The sequence below is a fragment of the Plodia interpunctella genome, chromosome 13 (assembly GCF_027563975.2).
Source record: "Plodia interpunctella isolate USDA-ARS_2022_Savannah chromosome 13, ilPloInte3.2, whole genome shotgun sequence".
NCBI lineage: Eukaryota > Metazoa > Arthropoda > Insecta > Lepidoptera > Pyralidae > Plodia > Plodia interpunctella.
In genome coordinates, this window is record NC_071306.1 from 7,598,478 (window position 1) to 7,613,255 (window position 14,778).

At 34.0% G+C, this 14,778-nt stretch overlaps 2 protein-coding genes across 4 annotated transcripts in view; one reads left to right on the top strand and one right to left on the bottom strand.

The window, feature by feature from the left end:
* Positions 1-352: 352 nt before the first annotated feature.
* Positions 353-5,669, bottom strand: mge (maggie). 2 transcript variants are annotated; one of them, XM_053754191.1, is made up of 5 exons: positions 5,518-5,669; positions 4,586-4,645; positions 4,105-4,202; positions 1,093-1,234; positions 353-779 (listed from the first exon to the last, which is right to left on the bottom strand). In XM_053754191.1, the coding sequence occupies exons 1-5, from the start codon at positions 5,560-5,562 to the stop codon at positions 714-716; spliced, it is 411 nt and encodes a 136-aa protein (XP_053610166.1). In that variant the 5' UTR covers positions 5,563-5,669; the 3' UTR covers positions 353-713. The 2 variants fall into 2 exon arrangements, with proteins under 2 accessions (XP_053610166.1, XP_053610165.1); XM_053754190.2 differs by lacking the exon at positions 5,518-5,669 and adding an exon at positions 4,718-4,965.
* A 273-nt stretch (positions 5,670-5,942) lies between these two features.
* The window catches only part of Ip6k (Inositol hexakisphosphate kinase), a 43,965-nt gene continuing 35,129 nt past the window's right edge, over positions 5,943-14,778 (top strand). The window contains exon 1 of one of the 2 annotated variants that reach the window (XM_053754186.2): positions 5,943-6,224. In XM_053754186.2, coding sequence (XP_053610161.1) covers positions 6,170-6,224 — 55 coding nt within the window. In that variant the 5' untranslated portion in view covers positions 5,943-6,169. The remainder of the gene's footprint in view (positions 6,225-14,778) is intronic. The other variant, XM_053754189.2, reaches the window with a different exon arrangement.

The following is a 14,778-nucleotide window of genomic DNA, read 5'->3' on the forward strand; positions in this document are numbered from 1 at the left end:
TAATGCTCTTTCTGTGATTTTATTCGTAATTTGCAAAATGAAAATTAAGAAAAACTGTACTAAAATCACCTAACATAAGGGAAGAGCAAGACCAAAAGAGAGATAGATGATGGATTGTGTAAGTCTAAAATGTAGGGTTGACATGACAGGTTGACTGGAAACAAAATTTTGGTAGACCCTCGATTTCATTGGCTTTCCTTCTTCACATAGCTTCCCTGACTTTCCACAATGTGGACATCCTTACACACAAGGCGAATGAGCGCTGTTTGCGCCAGGCGCAGGCGTAAGCCAGTGAGTGGTTTAGCGCAGCATGTTGGTGGTAAGCGCAATAGGTAATGCAAATAAAAAAAACTCCGCTTACACGGTATCTTTATTTTTACACGCTACTGACTGATAATATCTATACAAAACAAAAGGTAGTACACATCTCTCAGATTGATATATTTTGATTTAGTGTTTACAAGGGTCAGTAATTTAGCCTCAACTCAAATCATAAGGATAAATGCAAAAACATAAATACATTTTCTGACATGTGCATAGTTTTATACATAGAATTTGTTAAATGATAATTTCCACAATAATAAATCCATTACATCCAGTACCTATCCATTTATTCTAACTACCTAACATTAAAGCATTTAGTTGACAATTAACATTACTTATGCAATGCCATAACGGTGATTATAATGGTAGAGTTATTATTATGTTGTAATTTATCGTGGGATCGGAGGCAGGTTCGGCATTGGTCCAGACAATGCTGCATTTGTTCCCAACAGAACCTGAAAATACACAATTTTTAACATATGCTGATGTTTATTGTATGACCACCTAACATCATCATGTATGACATCATTGAAATAACTCTAGAAAAAACTGACAAGTTAGATACTACATACAGTCAAACACATGTCACCTCTGTATAGTGGCCGTAATGGCAGTGAATTTACAATGAACTTGAGTGTTGACTGAAACAACCTAGGATTTTCTGAGCAATTTGTAGAAAATTTATTCACATTTAATGTACTGTTGTTTTGTAATGAACAATAGAACAGCATGTTATGGACTGTCTAACCATTTAAATAAATATATCACCTGTTTCTGTTGAGTTTTCTGCATTTCTTCCATTTGAGCACGTTCAACTTCGAATATGACAGGAGCAAACAGAATCACCGATGAACTTGCTACCACCCAGAGCACAGAACGGGACAGACCATACAAGCCTTTAAATCCAGACCTGAAAATCATTTTCACATCACATCACATCACATCACTGTTATCTTTATTACTAAACAATATAGTTAGCAAAAAATACAGTCAAGTGAGGATTCATTATAATTTTCTTTTACAGATTATTATAACATTTCCAAATCAAACTTTACAATTTCATGCATAAAAAGGTTTATAAAATTCACTTCTCTTTGTAACATACTTATTTTATACTAGCTTTTGCCCGCGGCTTCGCCCACGTGAATTTCATAGCAAAATCTCAGTAATTTTTTTATCGCGTACTTTATAACACGGGAACCTGACCATTTACGGGGTTAAATTTTTATAAGATGTTAACCCGGTATATAAGGTACCTACATACCAAATTTCAAGCAAATCGGTCCAATAAAATATATGATTCAAATTCGCATCTTTAGTTCTCATCTTTAGTTCAATTTTCTGTTTCCCGCTGCGTGTCTCTTCCCGCAAACTTGTGCAATCCCGATTAGAGCTATGTAAAGTAGATATCCCGTACCGTTTCTTACATATTGTGCCATCATGTTTTTTGCAATGTGTCCCGTCTCCCGTCCCGTCCTGTTTCCCACTACGTGTCTCCTTCCCATTTCCCGCTCCTACTCCCACTCCCGCTTTCTACAACGCGTGCCGTCCCATTTTTTATGACGTTTTACGTCCCGGCTTTTTGTTAACCACAAACGTAAATTAAACATTTTTTGTATTTACTATTACTGTTATTTACTACAAAAAGTAAGTGTGTCAATTTTCAGCTTTTTATCTTGAAAATTGTATTAACTCCCATACAATCTTTCATCTTGAGGGTTAACTTTCAGAAAAATCTGAAACACGTATTCATTACTTTGTTGTAAACAACCAAAATCCAATTTTTCAAGTTAGAATAGTGTAGAACTTTAATATTTACAGTTTTTCACCCCTTTCTTTGTATGAATAGATTCAGGCTTAAAAAGGTTCGGCGGTCTTTCGTGGGTCAAAGTGTAAAATTATTCAATAAACTCCCTGCAGAGGCTATTAATCTGCCAATGAAAAATTTTAAAACTTATGTTAAGAAAAATTTAATTTATAAAGCGTATTACACAATTAACGCCTATTTGACTGACAAAAACGCTTGGATCCTCCCGACAACTTTGCCACTCCACACATGATCTCCTAATTTTTATTTTACTGTTTTTTATTATTTTATTCACAATTTTGAATTTTGTTATAATAATTCGTATGGCATTTAAATTTTATTTGTAAAACATGTACGTGATTTGTGATCAAGTTCAAGTGTCTGAATTATACTTCTATTTCGACGAATAAGAATTGTAATTATGAAGTCATGGGAATCGAGTGTGTCATGCTCACTCAAATGGTCAATCTGGTGGTGGCGTCGTGGGCCGGGTCGTGAGGTTCCCTCTATTATGGTTGAGCTACGCGATGGCTGTCCCATGCGTCAACTCGTGAACGGGTGCTGCCAGAGGGAACTGGTCATCTCGTTTCTCATATATTTTCATGTTAATTGTGTTTCACATCGATATATATATATATATATATATATATATATATACATATATATTATAATCAGCACTCGGATCACAATCATAACCTGTTTTGATATACCTTTTGACTATGTACATTATGTACTTTTATATATATAAAAGTATTAGAAAGAAAAAAAAAAAACATTGTAAGAAACAAAAATGGTAAGCCGATCTGGCATGATAGGGACCAACACTGTTCAAATGAGTTTCTTTCGGCATTTCTTCTCAGCAGTGGTCGTTCCGAAATGCCAGTAGTTTCTAGCTTGTGAGAAATAACTATAAATTTAAAGATTGACGAGAAAAAGTGCCTGTGAAGGTCTAATTTCTGAATAAATGATTTGAATTTGAATTTTGACTTTCACCCCATTCGGAGTAGAATTTCCAAAAAGGATTTTTGGAAATTCTACTCCGAATGGGTGCTCACCTACACTCACCTATATGCCAAATTTCAGCTTCCCACCCAGCAGTTTTTCGGGTGTATGTTGTCTGTCAGTCAGTCATGGAATTTTATACTGATATATTGATACATACTGCGCCCTCTATATCTATATCAGACTTTAATTGATAAAAATAATTTGTTTTTCTGTTTACACCTTTCTACAAAATTTTAAAGTAAATCTGCTCCGCGGATTGTTATTTTAAGTTTCCTACAGGACCCTCCTCATTTTCTGGGATGAAATGTCTATAAGATGTTAACCCGGGATTCTGAGGAAATTTTTGATTCATAATTAGTTTATCAATTACCCTACGGAAACCTGAACATTTACCGGGATGAAATGTATTTAATTTTCCTACAGGACCCTCCTCATTTTCCGGGATGAAATGTCTATAAGATGTTAACCCGGGATTCTGAGGTATTTATGATTTATAATTAGTTTTTCAATTATCCTATGGGAACCTGACCATTTACCGGGATGAAATGTATCTAAGATGTTAACCCGGTATATAAGGTACCTACACACCAAATTTCAAGCAAATCAGTCCAGTAGATTTCGAGTGATGCGCATTCAGACAGACAGACAAAAATTTCCAAAACTATATTTTCGTCATCTATATCAGTAACTAAGTATATTCCATGAAGAATTAAAAAAAATATATGTACAAATTTGGCCTTTCTTCAATTTTATTATATGTATTGATATCCATAAGACAGTCGATATTAAGTTGAAATTTATATAAAACTAAACTTAGCATGCTATAAACCTTTAGGTATAAAGTCTTGAATGTTGCTCTGAACTCACAGGAGTGGTTTTAACCTCTAATGTGCTACACAATACAAAATATACACTATAAAAATACTATCCAAATACCCACACTAAACTATATACCTAATACAACGTACCAAGTCTTAGTAGTGACAGTGTGTGCTCCATTCCGTAAACCTTCAGGGAACATTTCAGTCAATCCCCATAGTCTCTCTGATAGAGTTTCATCTGGCTCCTACAAAAATTAACATTTATAAAATTCAAAATTCTTCACTCAACTTAGGATAACACCACTCATAGAGTTCAAAAATTGACTTAATACTATGTCTACTACCAACATCAAGTGAAGAAGCAGTGCAACAAAAGTTCACCACAGCCGTTACTTCAAAGGCCCGTCCCGGCCTCCCTCGGGTAAAACAATAATAAATTATGCACATCTATTGTTGAAAGCCTTACAAAGATCCGTCAGGAGGTTTTCGTGTTCATAAAGACGTTAATTGCACAAAAGTATATAATTTATCTACTTCATCTCTAATGTTTCATTAACTGTGCTAATTACTGTTTTGGTTACAATAATTATAGAGGTTGAAATTGATAAAGGTTATAGAGATAACTCACATCATCGTATTCTTTGAGTGGACCGCCAAGTGGTGTGCCCGCGCTGGGTGATGATCCTACCTGTAAAATATAAAGGATGATTAACCAAAGAATGACATGACAATATATTTTTATAACATTAATATCACATACCGAAGGGATTATGAAACTATCTTCAGGCCTACGTTCCGGAGTATCATCTTTGCTTGCGGTCAAAGATTCCATTCCGCTGTCGCTTTGCTCGAGCTCATCCGTTAATTCCATAAGCATTATATGGTTATTATAGTAAGTCTTAATAATCAAAAATACACAATCTTTAGGCAAATTTCTCTTTTTGAAAATAAATTACCACACCACCCTGATTCTGACTATAGTTGACTTAACATGACAGTATGACTGACACTTTACTTAATTGAATGAACACTTGGCTGAATGAACATTGAACAGTGAACTACAAATTGTCTAAAGATGTTACCAGTTGCACCGTTGCAAGGATTTCCTCGTTGAATCGATTTTCATCACGGCATCAAAAGAACCGGTGCAATCGTAAACGGTTTTGAATATTTATAAAATATATTAGGTTGGTTTTATACAATAAACTCAATTTAGGATTAAATGAATTATTGTTATTGAATAATCATTTAAACCCAAATATAATATGTTATTACATGTTTGATTTAAAAATTTAAGTTTGATACAAATTTCCAATCCACATTTCACTATTTAGGAATGGAATTTCCAAATTAATTTCTTAACGAATGTCTTGTAGTCACAATCAATGACAAGGAGACTTAGCATTATCTCTGCTGCACCACGGCATCAGTTATTTACTTCAAAGATCAGTAGGGAAGGATAAAATACGCCTGAAGTGAGACCAATATTGTAAAACTTGTAAATATGCCATTGAACAGTTGTAAGTAATAGGTACATAAATAATAAGCATTCACACTCACGCAGTCATCAGGAACGCTACAAGTACATGGTGTTTCCGATGGCATATTTTCTTTAGATCAAAACCATATCATATTCTGTTGGATGTGAACTATTTTCAATGTGATCGCTTGTGAATTTGATTGATTTACTTGACGCAAAAATCAAATTGAGGTTCTTATTTCAAATTTTTTTAAAGTATGGCGACATTAACCTCATCACAAATGTGGTTAATAAAACAATAAAGAAACCACGATTTCCAACATACTTTTGGTTTTCTTTGGGCAAAATGAACTTCTTAAGATTTAAACTCGACTGTAGTGATATCCGGATTAAAATTGGTGTTGATTAATTTTTACTTGCTAAAGGATAAGAGGCAAGGCTAATATTGGACGTTGTTATGAGAAAAAAAAATACAGTAGTTTGTTGTCAATGTCAAACAAAAGTCAGGTCAAATCATTTTCGTTTTCGTATTTTCGTAAAGCAAAAAATTTGTCTGTCCGAAAATCGAATTTTTTGTTTGCTAGCTTGCCGGAAATTTTATTTTGTTGCTTACCGATTCTGTTTTCTTTCACTGATTTGTTTTCTATTCGAATTTCATGAATTAGCACTTATTGTCTGTGTCTTTTTATTCGTGAAGTATCAGCCATTTCAGTTTATAAAATTTTGTATTTCATGTCATCAAAGTTAATCGATTGCTGTTTGGTTCTGCTCAGATTGTACACTAAAGGTGAGTTAAATAGACTTTACTGTTTTTCAAAATTAATAAACATTATCACACTTATCCATCCAGGACTCCCTGTCCTACTTTTTCGTCTACTTCGCACGGTCTTATCAGCATCTTTAGACTTTTAGACTATTGTCACCCATATACAAGTCCCAGCAATTTTAAGTCCAATATTGTTATTGCCTTACAACAATTACTATTGACTACATAATATTTCTACAATATTATCCCTAATATACTGCTAATATAGAATTAAAAGTACCTAAAGCACATGTGAAAACATGTCCAAGATCCCTGAACAAAAATACTTTATAAGTCTTACTTTTTAGCTACTTACTTTACTTCTACTTATTAATGGCAAAGTGAATATTGTGCATCCTGTACTACATATAAAATATAATCAAGATATCTGGACATGTTATGGAAACACTAGAACTTATATTGTGAAAATATTAAATTCTAGTGTTTCTAATATTTTTCATATTATTGAAAAAATAGTCAACTTGAAACAATAAATCACACATACCAGATTAGGTAAATATATATAAGTCTATACCAATTAACAGTTGCATTACCATGTAACTACTATAAAACTACCTATAAAATCGAACCAGTTTTATTTTGTGAGGAAATGTGCACATTGGTTAGTTATTAACTTGTATGTGAAATGGAGAAGGCAATGGGGTTAGCCATTGCCTTCTCCGCTTCATTAGTAGTGCCAAAAAAGTTGTTGTGTGTGTTTTATTTCATGTAATGACGACAGCCTTCAGCCATAATACAACTATGAAGACATAACAGTATATGTATGTATATATTAGAACAAATTGAGCTAGCCCCAAAGTAAGTTCAAGACTTGTGTTATGGGATAACTCAACAATACTATATTTTATAACAAATACATATATATACATGCAAGACCCGGGTCAATCAGAAAAAGATCATTTTCCATCATGACCTGACCAAGGATCGAACCCGGGAACTCTTGTTTCAGAGGCAAGCACTTTACCACTATGCCAGCGAGGTCGTCAAACAGTAGAAGATCACTATTACTATATTAGTTGAGCCCCAGGGTATGACATTGTGGTATATATTTGCTTCTTTTTTTATGTAGCTATTACATATTATAAAGAGAAGTCCCCCTTATAATATGTAAGGATAGCTATATACAGTCAGTCTATTGTGTCTGTCTATTGTATTACAGTATGGTTATCACCTATAAATAATGTGACTCCTAAGGAAGTATTAGGTTTTACCTGACTGAAACCGAAACAGGCCGCTATAATTAATACATAATTTCGTATCCTAGTCCCACAGAAAATATGACCAGTAAAGTCAAAATCTTATCAAAATTTAATTTTTTAAGCAAAATATAAAAAGTCAGTATCCCTCAGATTAACATAGCAGATTACAGGCATAAATGATTCATATTTATATTACGTATGTATTCGGCGCCGTGGCGCGCTAGTAAGCGTGGGTACCTGGCAACTGGACGCAAGGTTGCATCCGACATTAACAGCGCTTCGTGAATGCACCATTCACTATTGCAACACTTGACACGAGCACTGCTCTTATAGTCCTTCATCTCTACCATAAAGAGGACGTAATATGTTTCTGACGTTTCATAGACAGGATATCTGTTTAAGATTGTTAAAACATTGCATCTTTGGTTCCTTATGCAACATCCATACTAATTCCATACTAATTTTATAAATGCGAAAGTCTGGCAGTCTGTTCCGCTTTCAGGAAGACCGATTTTGATGAAAATTGGTAAGCATTTAGTCAAAGGCTCCGGTTCAAGGCTACTAGACATTTTATAAAAATCAACCCCGTAATGACTTTACTGGGGGGTGAAAGTTTTTATGAAAATCATGTCTGTTCCACTTTCGCGGTGAAATTCACGCGGACGTAGTCGCGGGCAAAAGCTAGTGTTCTATATTCCTTAAATGGTAAAACGCGGAAAATCGTTTATGACTTTTGTTTAGATATTATTTATGGCGTGCATAATATCTAAAATTGCCTCTTCGTTTGAATCATTTGATATTGATTTTGCTTTAAATAGCCCGCAGTAAAAGCAAACAAGCCCAGTTGTCACGTGCCTCGTCACGACGTCGGCTACCACACGGAGCGCCAGAATAGCAGCACTCGTATGATTTCACGTATTTACACTAGTTGCTTATACAATTCTTCCTGCCTGCACTTTGACTCTGTTATTGTTGTCATATCCCACGTTAGCATAGTTGACACGTTAGTAAGTAACATTCAAATTTCTCTTTGTACCATACGTTACGCATCCTCTCGTCTCATCCTCGAAATATTTTTTTCTTTAGGTAGTACAGTTTTCTATAGTTTCATGTGGTCACAGTAGACTAAAAGGAATTTAGTGGCCACCGTTTTTTATTCAGTTAACTACATTATGCAATGGAAACTATAAACTTTTTACTAAAATCCTTTATAGTGTGGTATTTTTTATGTAGCTCTCAGCTCAGATTCCACTGCTGGGTAAAATAGAAGTGGTTGGAAACAAAGAGGGGAGGCCCTTTTTGTTTCCAACCACTTCTATTCCTTGTCGAATTGTCGGTCTTCGATAAGGATGGCAACAACTGGCGAGGAATGGTGTGGTATAATCTGTTAAAATATTTATTTTAATTTTCGCTAAGAAATAAAATATATGAATAAAAATGTGAGATCACGCTAATGTTTGGGGAATAATCGCCTTAAAAAGCCGGCAAGACTGTCAACCTGATGTTACAGACGTCTATGGTCGAGATGACACTATCATATGGTGTTTCGTATGATCGCCTGCCTGCATAAATGTAACAAATATGTGATGCTACTCACGGTGTCGGAAGTAACCCTGTTTTTAATTGCTCGTTGTTTTTCCTGTGTCACATCCATTACTATCTAGTTTTCCTTTAGCACCCGTTGGAAATTAGCATATCCGCGTTTGACTAAACATTGAAAAATATAGCACATACATAGGTATAATTATATTTCGTGGTATTCATATTTCGATGTCGTATATCTCGATCGATGTCGTAAAGCTTTAATTTATTTGTAAGTGTTGTATTCGGATAGATGAGATCATCAAACTAAAAGAGCATTTATCTGGATGACTTCAACTGGATTGCATCGTCTCATTCTACTCGACCACGTCGTGATAGCCGCGTGTCACGGACAATACTACGCATTTAAACTGGTTAAAGATATACAGGGTAAACTTGTTATCTTAGTTTCGATGTTTAATTTCTGGTTAAAACCGGTTTAATTTTTTTTTACATAAATCAAAGATTTTTTCCTAATGCATTGTAATTGATGTTGCAACTTCATTTTGGACTTTATCCATACTTCCATACTAATATTATAAATACGAAAGTCTGTCTGTCTGTCCCGCTTTCACGGCTAAACCGCTGTAACGATTTTGTTGAAATTTCATCAGCTTTAACTAAAACAAAGGCTACTTTTTTCAAAAATCAACCCTCAAATGACTATAATAGAATAGGGTGTGAAAGTTTGTATGAAAATCGTGTTTTTTCCACTTTCGTCGAGAAATTCACGCGGGTGAAGCCGCGGCCCATAGCTAGTTGGTTGTAAGTAAAACTACGATAGATAGCTATTTTGCTTTTGTTATTCATAAATAGTTGGTTGATCTACTGCTGAGTGCTGAAATGATATTTCCCGTAGATTAGTGGCATGGTGCCAAAATTCGTGAATTCCTAGGGCTGTATTTGTAAGGGTGTGTGCAGTGGATGAATCATTTTAGGTCTCTGTTGTGGATATTAGATCTTTTCATTATCATTTTTATATATTCGTGATGAGTCTCTATTTTGTCTTTTTTGGTATAAAATCTGCTTACGTCCGCTTTTGGGAGGAAAGTCATTTTGAATATATAGTTTTTGCGTACTGTTAAAGATCTCATCCAAATTGATTCTCACTAGTTTCTCAGAAGAGTTGAAGCGCTTTTTTTTTTAGTTTTGTTGTCTTAAATTATTTTGACCCGAGTAATATCCTCTGTTTTTGACTCATCATTGATTGTCCTAAAATACTTGCTGTCGCTTATGCCATGATGGCATATATACCTATATACCTATTTGGTAGAAAATGAAATATATTTTAACGGATCGTTCGATGTTACTCTTGATAATTAACTATTATCATTGATGTTTCACGGTGATGTTTATGCTTGAGGTCGTATAAATAGTTCACCTTGTTTTCTTCATTTACTTATGATATCTGTTGTTTAATTATAACTGTGTTGATATAAGATATAGGTACAGAAAATAGAAGTTCAAACAATAGTCTGGTTAATGACTTCTATTTGTGTTTTTATTACTTTATGAAAATTTTCATGGATGAGGAAAATATCTGTAAAAGTACATCAATATTTTTTTTTTATTACTTTGTTTAAGTAAATTCTTTCATTTCCCTTACTCTGTTATGGTACTATACGGCCGTAGAAATAAAATAGATATATTATTTTACAGATAGAACCTACTTAATATCAATTATAAACCAATAGGGGAAAAGATAGACCGGTAGCAGAGGTCTATCTTGGACATTATGTATTCCAGGAACTAACATATTTATTTATTTGATAGAAAATAATAAACGATATTTTTTTATTATTATACAGTAGAAATATTCTTCGAATTCACTACAAACTAATTCTGACTATCAAAAGGGAGATATTAGAAGCTTCTATGGACATCTAAGCGCTGGTAATTAAGAGAGGCGCGTCTAAAGCTAACAAGAGTTATCTAAAATTGAAGCAAATGGGGGTTTTCCCAACATAATAAGCATGTATGATAATATGTATGACATTATATGTAAGTAAATACTGAAAAATTAATTAAATCAGAGTGACAATCACATACATTGTATATTGATTATTTATCTGGAATTGTAATTTATCATCATCATACAATGTTTTTGTGATGATTACGTAACGTTCGTTTTTTATCAGTGTAAGAACTTGTAGATTAGTTAACTCGCCAGTTACTGTACCGGTTTTGATTCTATTATTAGAATAACATAAATATTTCTATTTGTTCTACGTGTATGTTTGAGTCATTGGCTGTAAGTTTCGGCTGGTTGTTCATGACATTGAATTTGTCTACGAAGCTATCATTCAGCTTTAGATGCATGTTACACTTTAACTTTAGTTTTTTTTTTCGTATTATAATGGAATTGGGATAGTTGAAATAAAATAATATCCATACGTTGACATAATTATTGATTAAAAAATATCTGCAAAATTTCATCTTATGCGACATCATGAGTATTCATGAGGTGCAAGCTAAAGTAGCGAGTTCTGCACCAATTTCACTTGAACCAGCATAAATTAATATATTTAGTGACGTTAAGGTTCGTTGGGTTAACTTATTCTGAATTCCTGCATATAATAATGATCGTGCTGAATTCTGATCTATTTCACCTTAGGTTTGCATCGCACATAGCATTATATGATAATGAGCTGGCAGGGCTGGCAGGGCTGGCAGCCATGTAATGATTCACTATTTTACACTCGGCAATAGGAATAGGATGCACGGGTGAAATAATACAACGCGCTTTGTGTTTTAATGTCTATCGAATGATTGTAAAAATAAGTTTCCTATGCGTTACATACATGTAACACACTGAAAACTCATTGTAATTTTAATTATTGCTCATAATTCTCTGTCTCATCTCTGCATGTTCCCCGTTGCGTCATCATGAAAAAATAATTTTACGGCTGTGAACATTTTACAACCGTCCGCCTGCTTGACGTCAACACTCGCTGGGCATTCTATTGTTGCCTATGGCTGAAATGTTAACTAAGAATTTCCATTCGCGAGTGTGTACCCAACCCTTCTTAACTTGCGACAAACACTGCGTAGTACTTTCCTAAGTTTTGTAAATGTTAGTGTATCCTTTCATCTGCAGGGAAAATGAGGAAACTATTAGTTGTTCAATAAATATTTTGATCTCGGGAAATATTGAATTAAACGGTGATATAATCTGTTGGAATATAAAGGCGACATACTGCCTAGTTGAAGATTTTTTATTGATGCTGGCTGGTAGGAATCTTTTTTGTTTACGAATGACGCAATAAAAACAAAGCGACCCATGAGAATTATTAATTCATCAGAGATCGAGAGGTGACTTTAAATTACCCAAGCTTTGGTCATAGAGGAACTATACATAGGATAGGATATCCATAAAGTTTTAGTATATTTTTGCTGTTTATTAATATAGTTGTTGCACACATGTTTTCATTTATATGTATGAATGAACGTTCCTATAGTAAACCAAATATAATTGTAGTAAAAATGTCTGAAAGTTTATAACAACTTCTCTTTAAGAAATAGACTTGACTGTTATGAAATTATTTCAGACATTTTAAAAGATCAACTGTTTTGTAATTGTTATCACCAGGTTTATTGAGATGTTTCATATATACAATATATAGTTCGTGGCGAAGCCTAGCCTTTTGTCATAAGAAAAATAATTATTTTTAATTCGATTTAGTGCTAACACCTCCTCAAAGTTCTTATTATTATGCACTATATAAAATAATGTTTCTATTGTCTTAATCACTCTGCTTCGATGAGACTGTTGAAGATTGTCTGCGGCTAGAACAAAAGCATTGTTCAGCAAACATCTGTTTAAATGAATTGCTCTAATAATGATTCGCGCTACATCCAGTACTGTATTCATTTGCGTTGCACAGATGTGCCGCTAATTTTCTCATAGTTTGTTGTTTTTAACTAGCTTTGACTGCTTCTGGATGATCCTCTAATTGCCTAGTAAAGTCTACACCATTGGTTTAAACCAATCAGCGAAATAGGCTTAAGCCTATTGTCCCACCAATCAACCTTTTGCCACTCTATTGTTTGACTAACATATTGGCTTGAACATTTGGACCATCAAACATGTTTCTCTAATTTATATACTTTGCAACCTATATCGCAAGGAAACTTACTTGTCTTATATACATTTATAATATTAGTTACCAGATCCACCTTGCATAATTGCAGCCTTAAAAACGCGCAATAAGCACGAATATGCGTCATAACATCATCATGCAGCGTCCACAGCATTTGCGCAATGACCATTTTATTGGTTGTTTTATTTTATGACTTCGTCTAGTCAATTATTTCGTTAGTTTCTCTGTCATTTCTTATTTTCCTTACCACAACCCGTTACTTTGAGGGTCGACGTAGCGCATATGTTGCATAGGCGTTTGTGTGGATGGTTTCATAGCCAGTTCAAAATAATACCACATAGATAATAACCGGTGCCGGATTTTGTAAGGAAATGTTAAGGTTAACTTTAAGCATTAACTTTAACTTAGCATCTAAGCAACTCCGTCTGTTTCCGCCAAGGTGTTTCGATCCCATAGAAATGTTAACGTTTTCTAAAAAAAAAAAACTTGCAGTGTAACTAGGTCGGTGCACAAAGCCGTGAGGTATTTTTATTCCATACGAAATAGCACACGTACGTGCACGTACATCGGTTTGCACCAACCTCACCAACCTTAAGACATCAGATTCCACGGCTTGTCTCCTTACTGTACATTAATAAAACTAGTCATTAAATCAACTCAACTTGTCATTATTGACGCTGATTTAATAAGACCATCCAATTAAAAGTTGATTGGATTCAAGAGGAACTAGTTTGCGTAACAGTAGTTTACAATTTTCCAAGTGAACGATCTCCATTCAGCTGACGGGGACAGAATATAGAAATTACAGTGTTGATTCAATTCAATTAAAATCCCATATTCATATCATTCATCAGTTCTCTTAGCTAGCTAACACTGTTTACATGATAGGTACAATACGAACCCTGTAGGGTATTTGCAAACAAGAATATGGAACGGCAGGCGGATTTATTACGATAAAAAATACGTCATAATAAGTTAATTAAATTACATAGTTAATAAATATTTAAATAATAAGTCAAGAAAAGTCAATGATAAGTCTTTTTCAATAGTTGCAGTAAATTACAGGGATTGCATTTGGGAATTTTGATCGCATATTACACAGGTAACATAATTTTATCTTAATTTTGTAATTTTTGCAATACTAAACGTGTCTTACTTAACATTAAAAAGTTGAGTTAAGCTTTGTTTAAGATTCTAACTCTACAACTATGTTCATATGTAGCTGTAGAGTTAGGGTGATGTAGTGATAAGTACATCATAAGTACCTATAGATTTGTCAATACCACATATGGCCCTTATTATTTTTTCTGTGGTCTCTCGTCACTTGACAAACCGGTTGCTTCGTCAATGCCGCCAATTTTCCCATTGTTCGTACCTATTTGAGTTCAACCAACCATAAAGATTATTCATTGACTGCAATTTGTAATGGTAAAGAAATACTGCTATTAGGTTTCGTTCGTACGGTTTTATTTGCGTGTATGTGTTTTAAGATAAGACCTAAGTTTTCGGGGTTCTTGCACCGAAGCTAAATAGACGTGTAAAATTAAAGTATTTTGTGATTATCCTTTTTAATGAGTCTTATGCCTATTATTAAGTGTGAGGCCATCAGCTGGTTTTCCTTTTATAAATAATCTA

Excerpts from the sequence above, each read along its gene's own strand:
- mge (XM_053754190.2), bottom strand. The coding sequence starts at position 4,834 with ATGCTTATGGAATTAACGGATGAGCTCGAGCAAAGCGACAGCGGAATG. Across the intron at positions 4,646-4,717 it reads ATAGTTTCATAATCCCTTCG|GTAGGATCATCACCCAGCGC; the intron begins GTATGTGATATT and ends TATATTTTACAG. Across the intron at positions 1,235-4,104 it reads ACTGTCACTACTAAGACTTG|GTCTGGATTTAAAGGCTTGT; the intron begins GTACGTTGTATT and ends AATGATTTTCAG.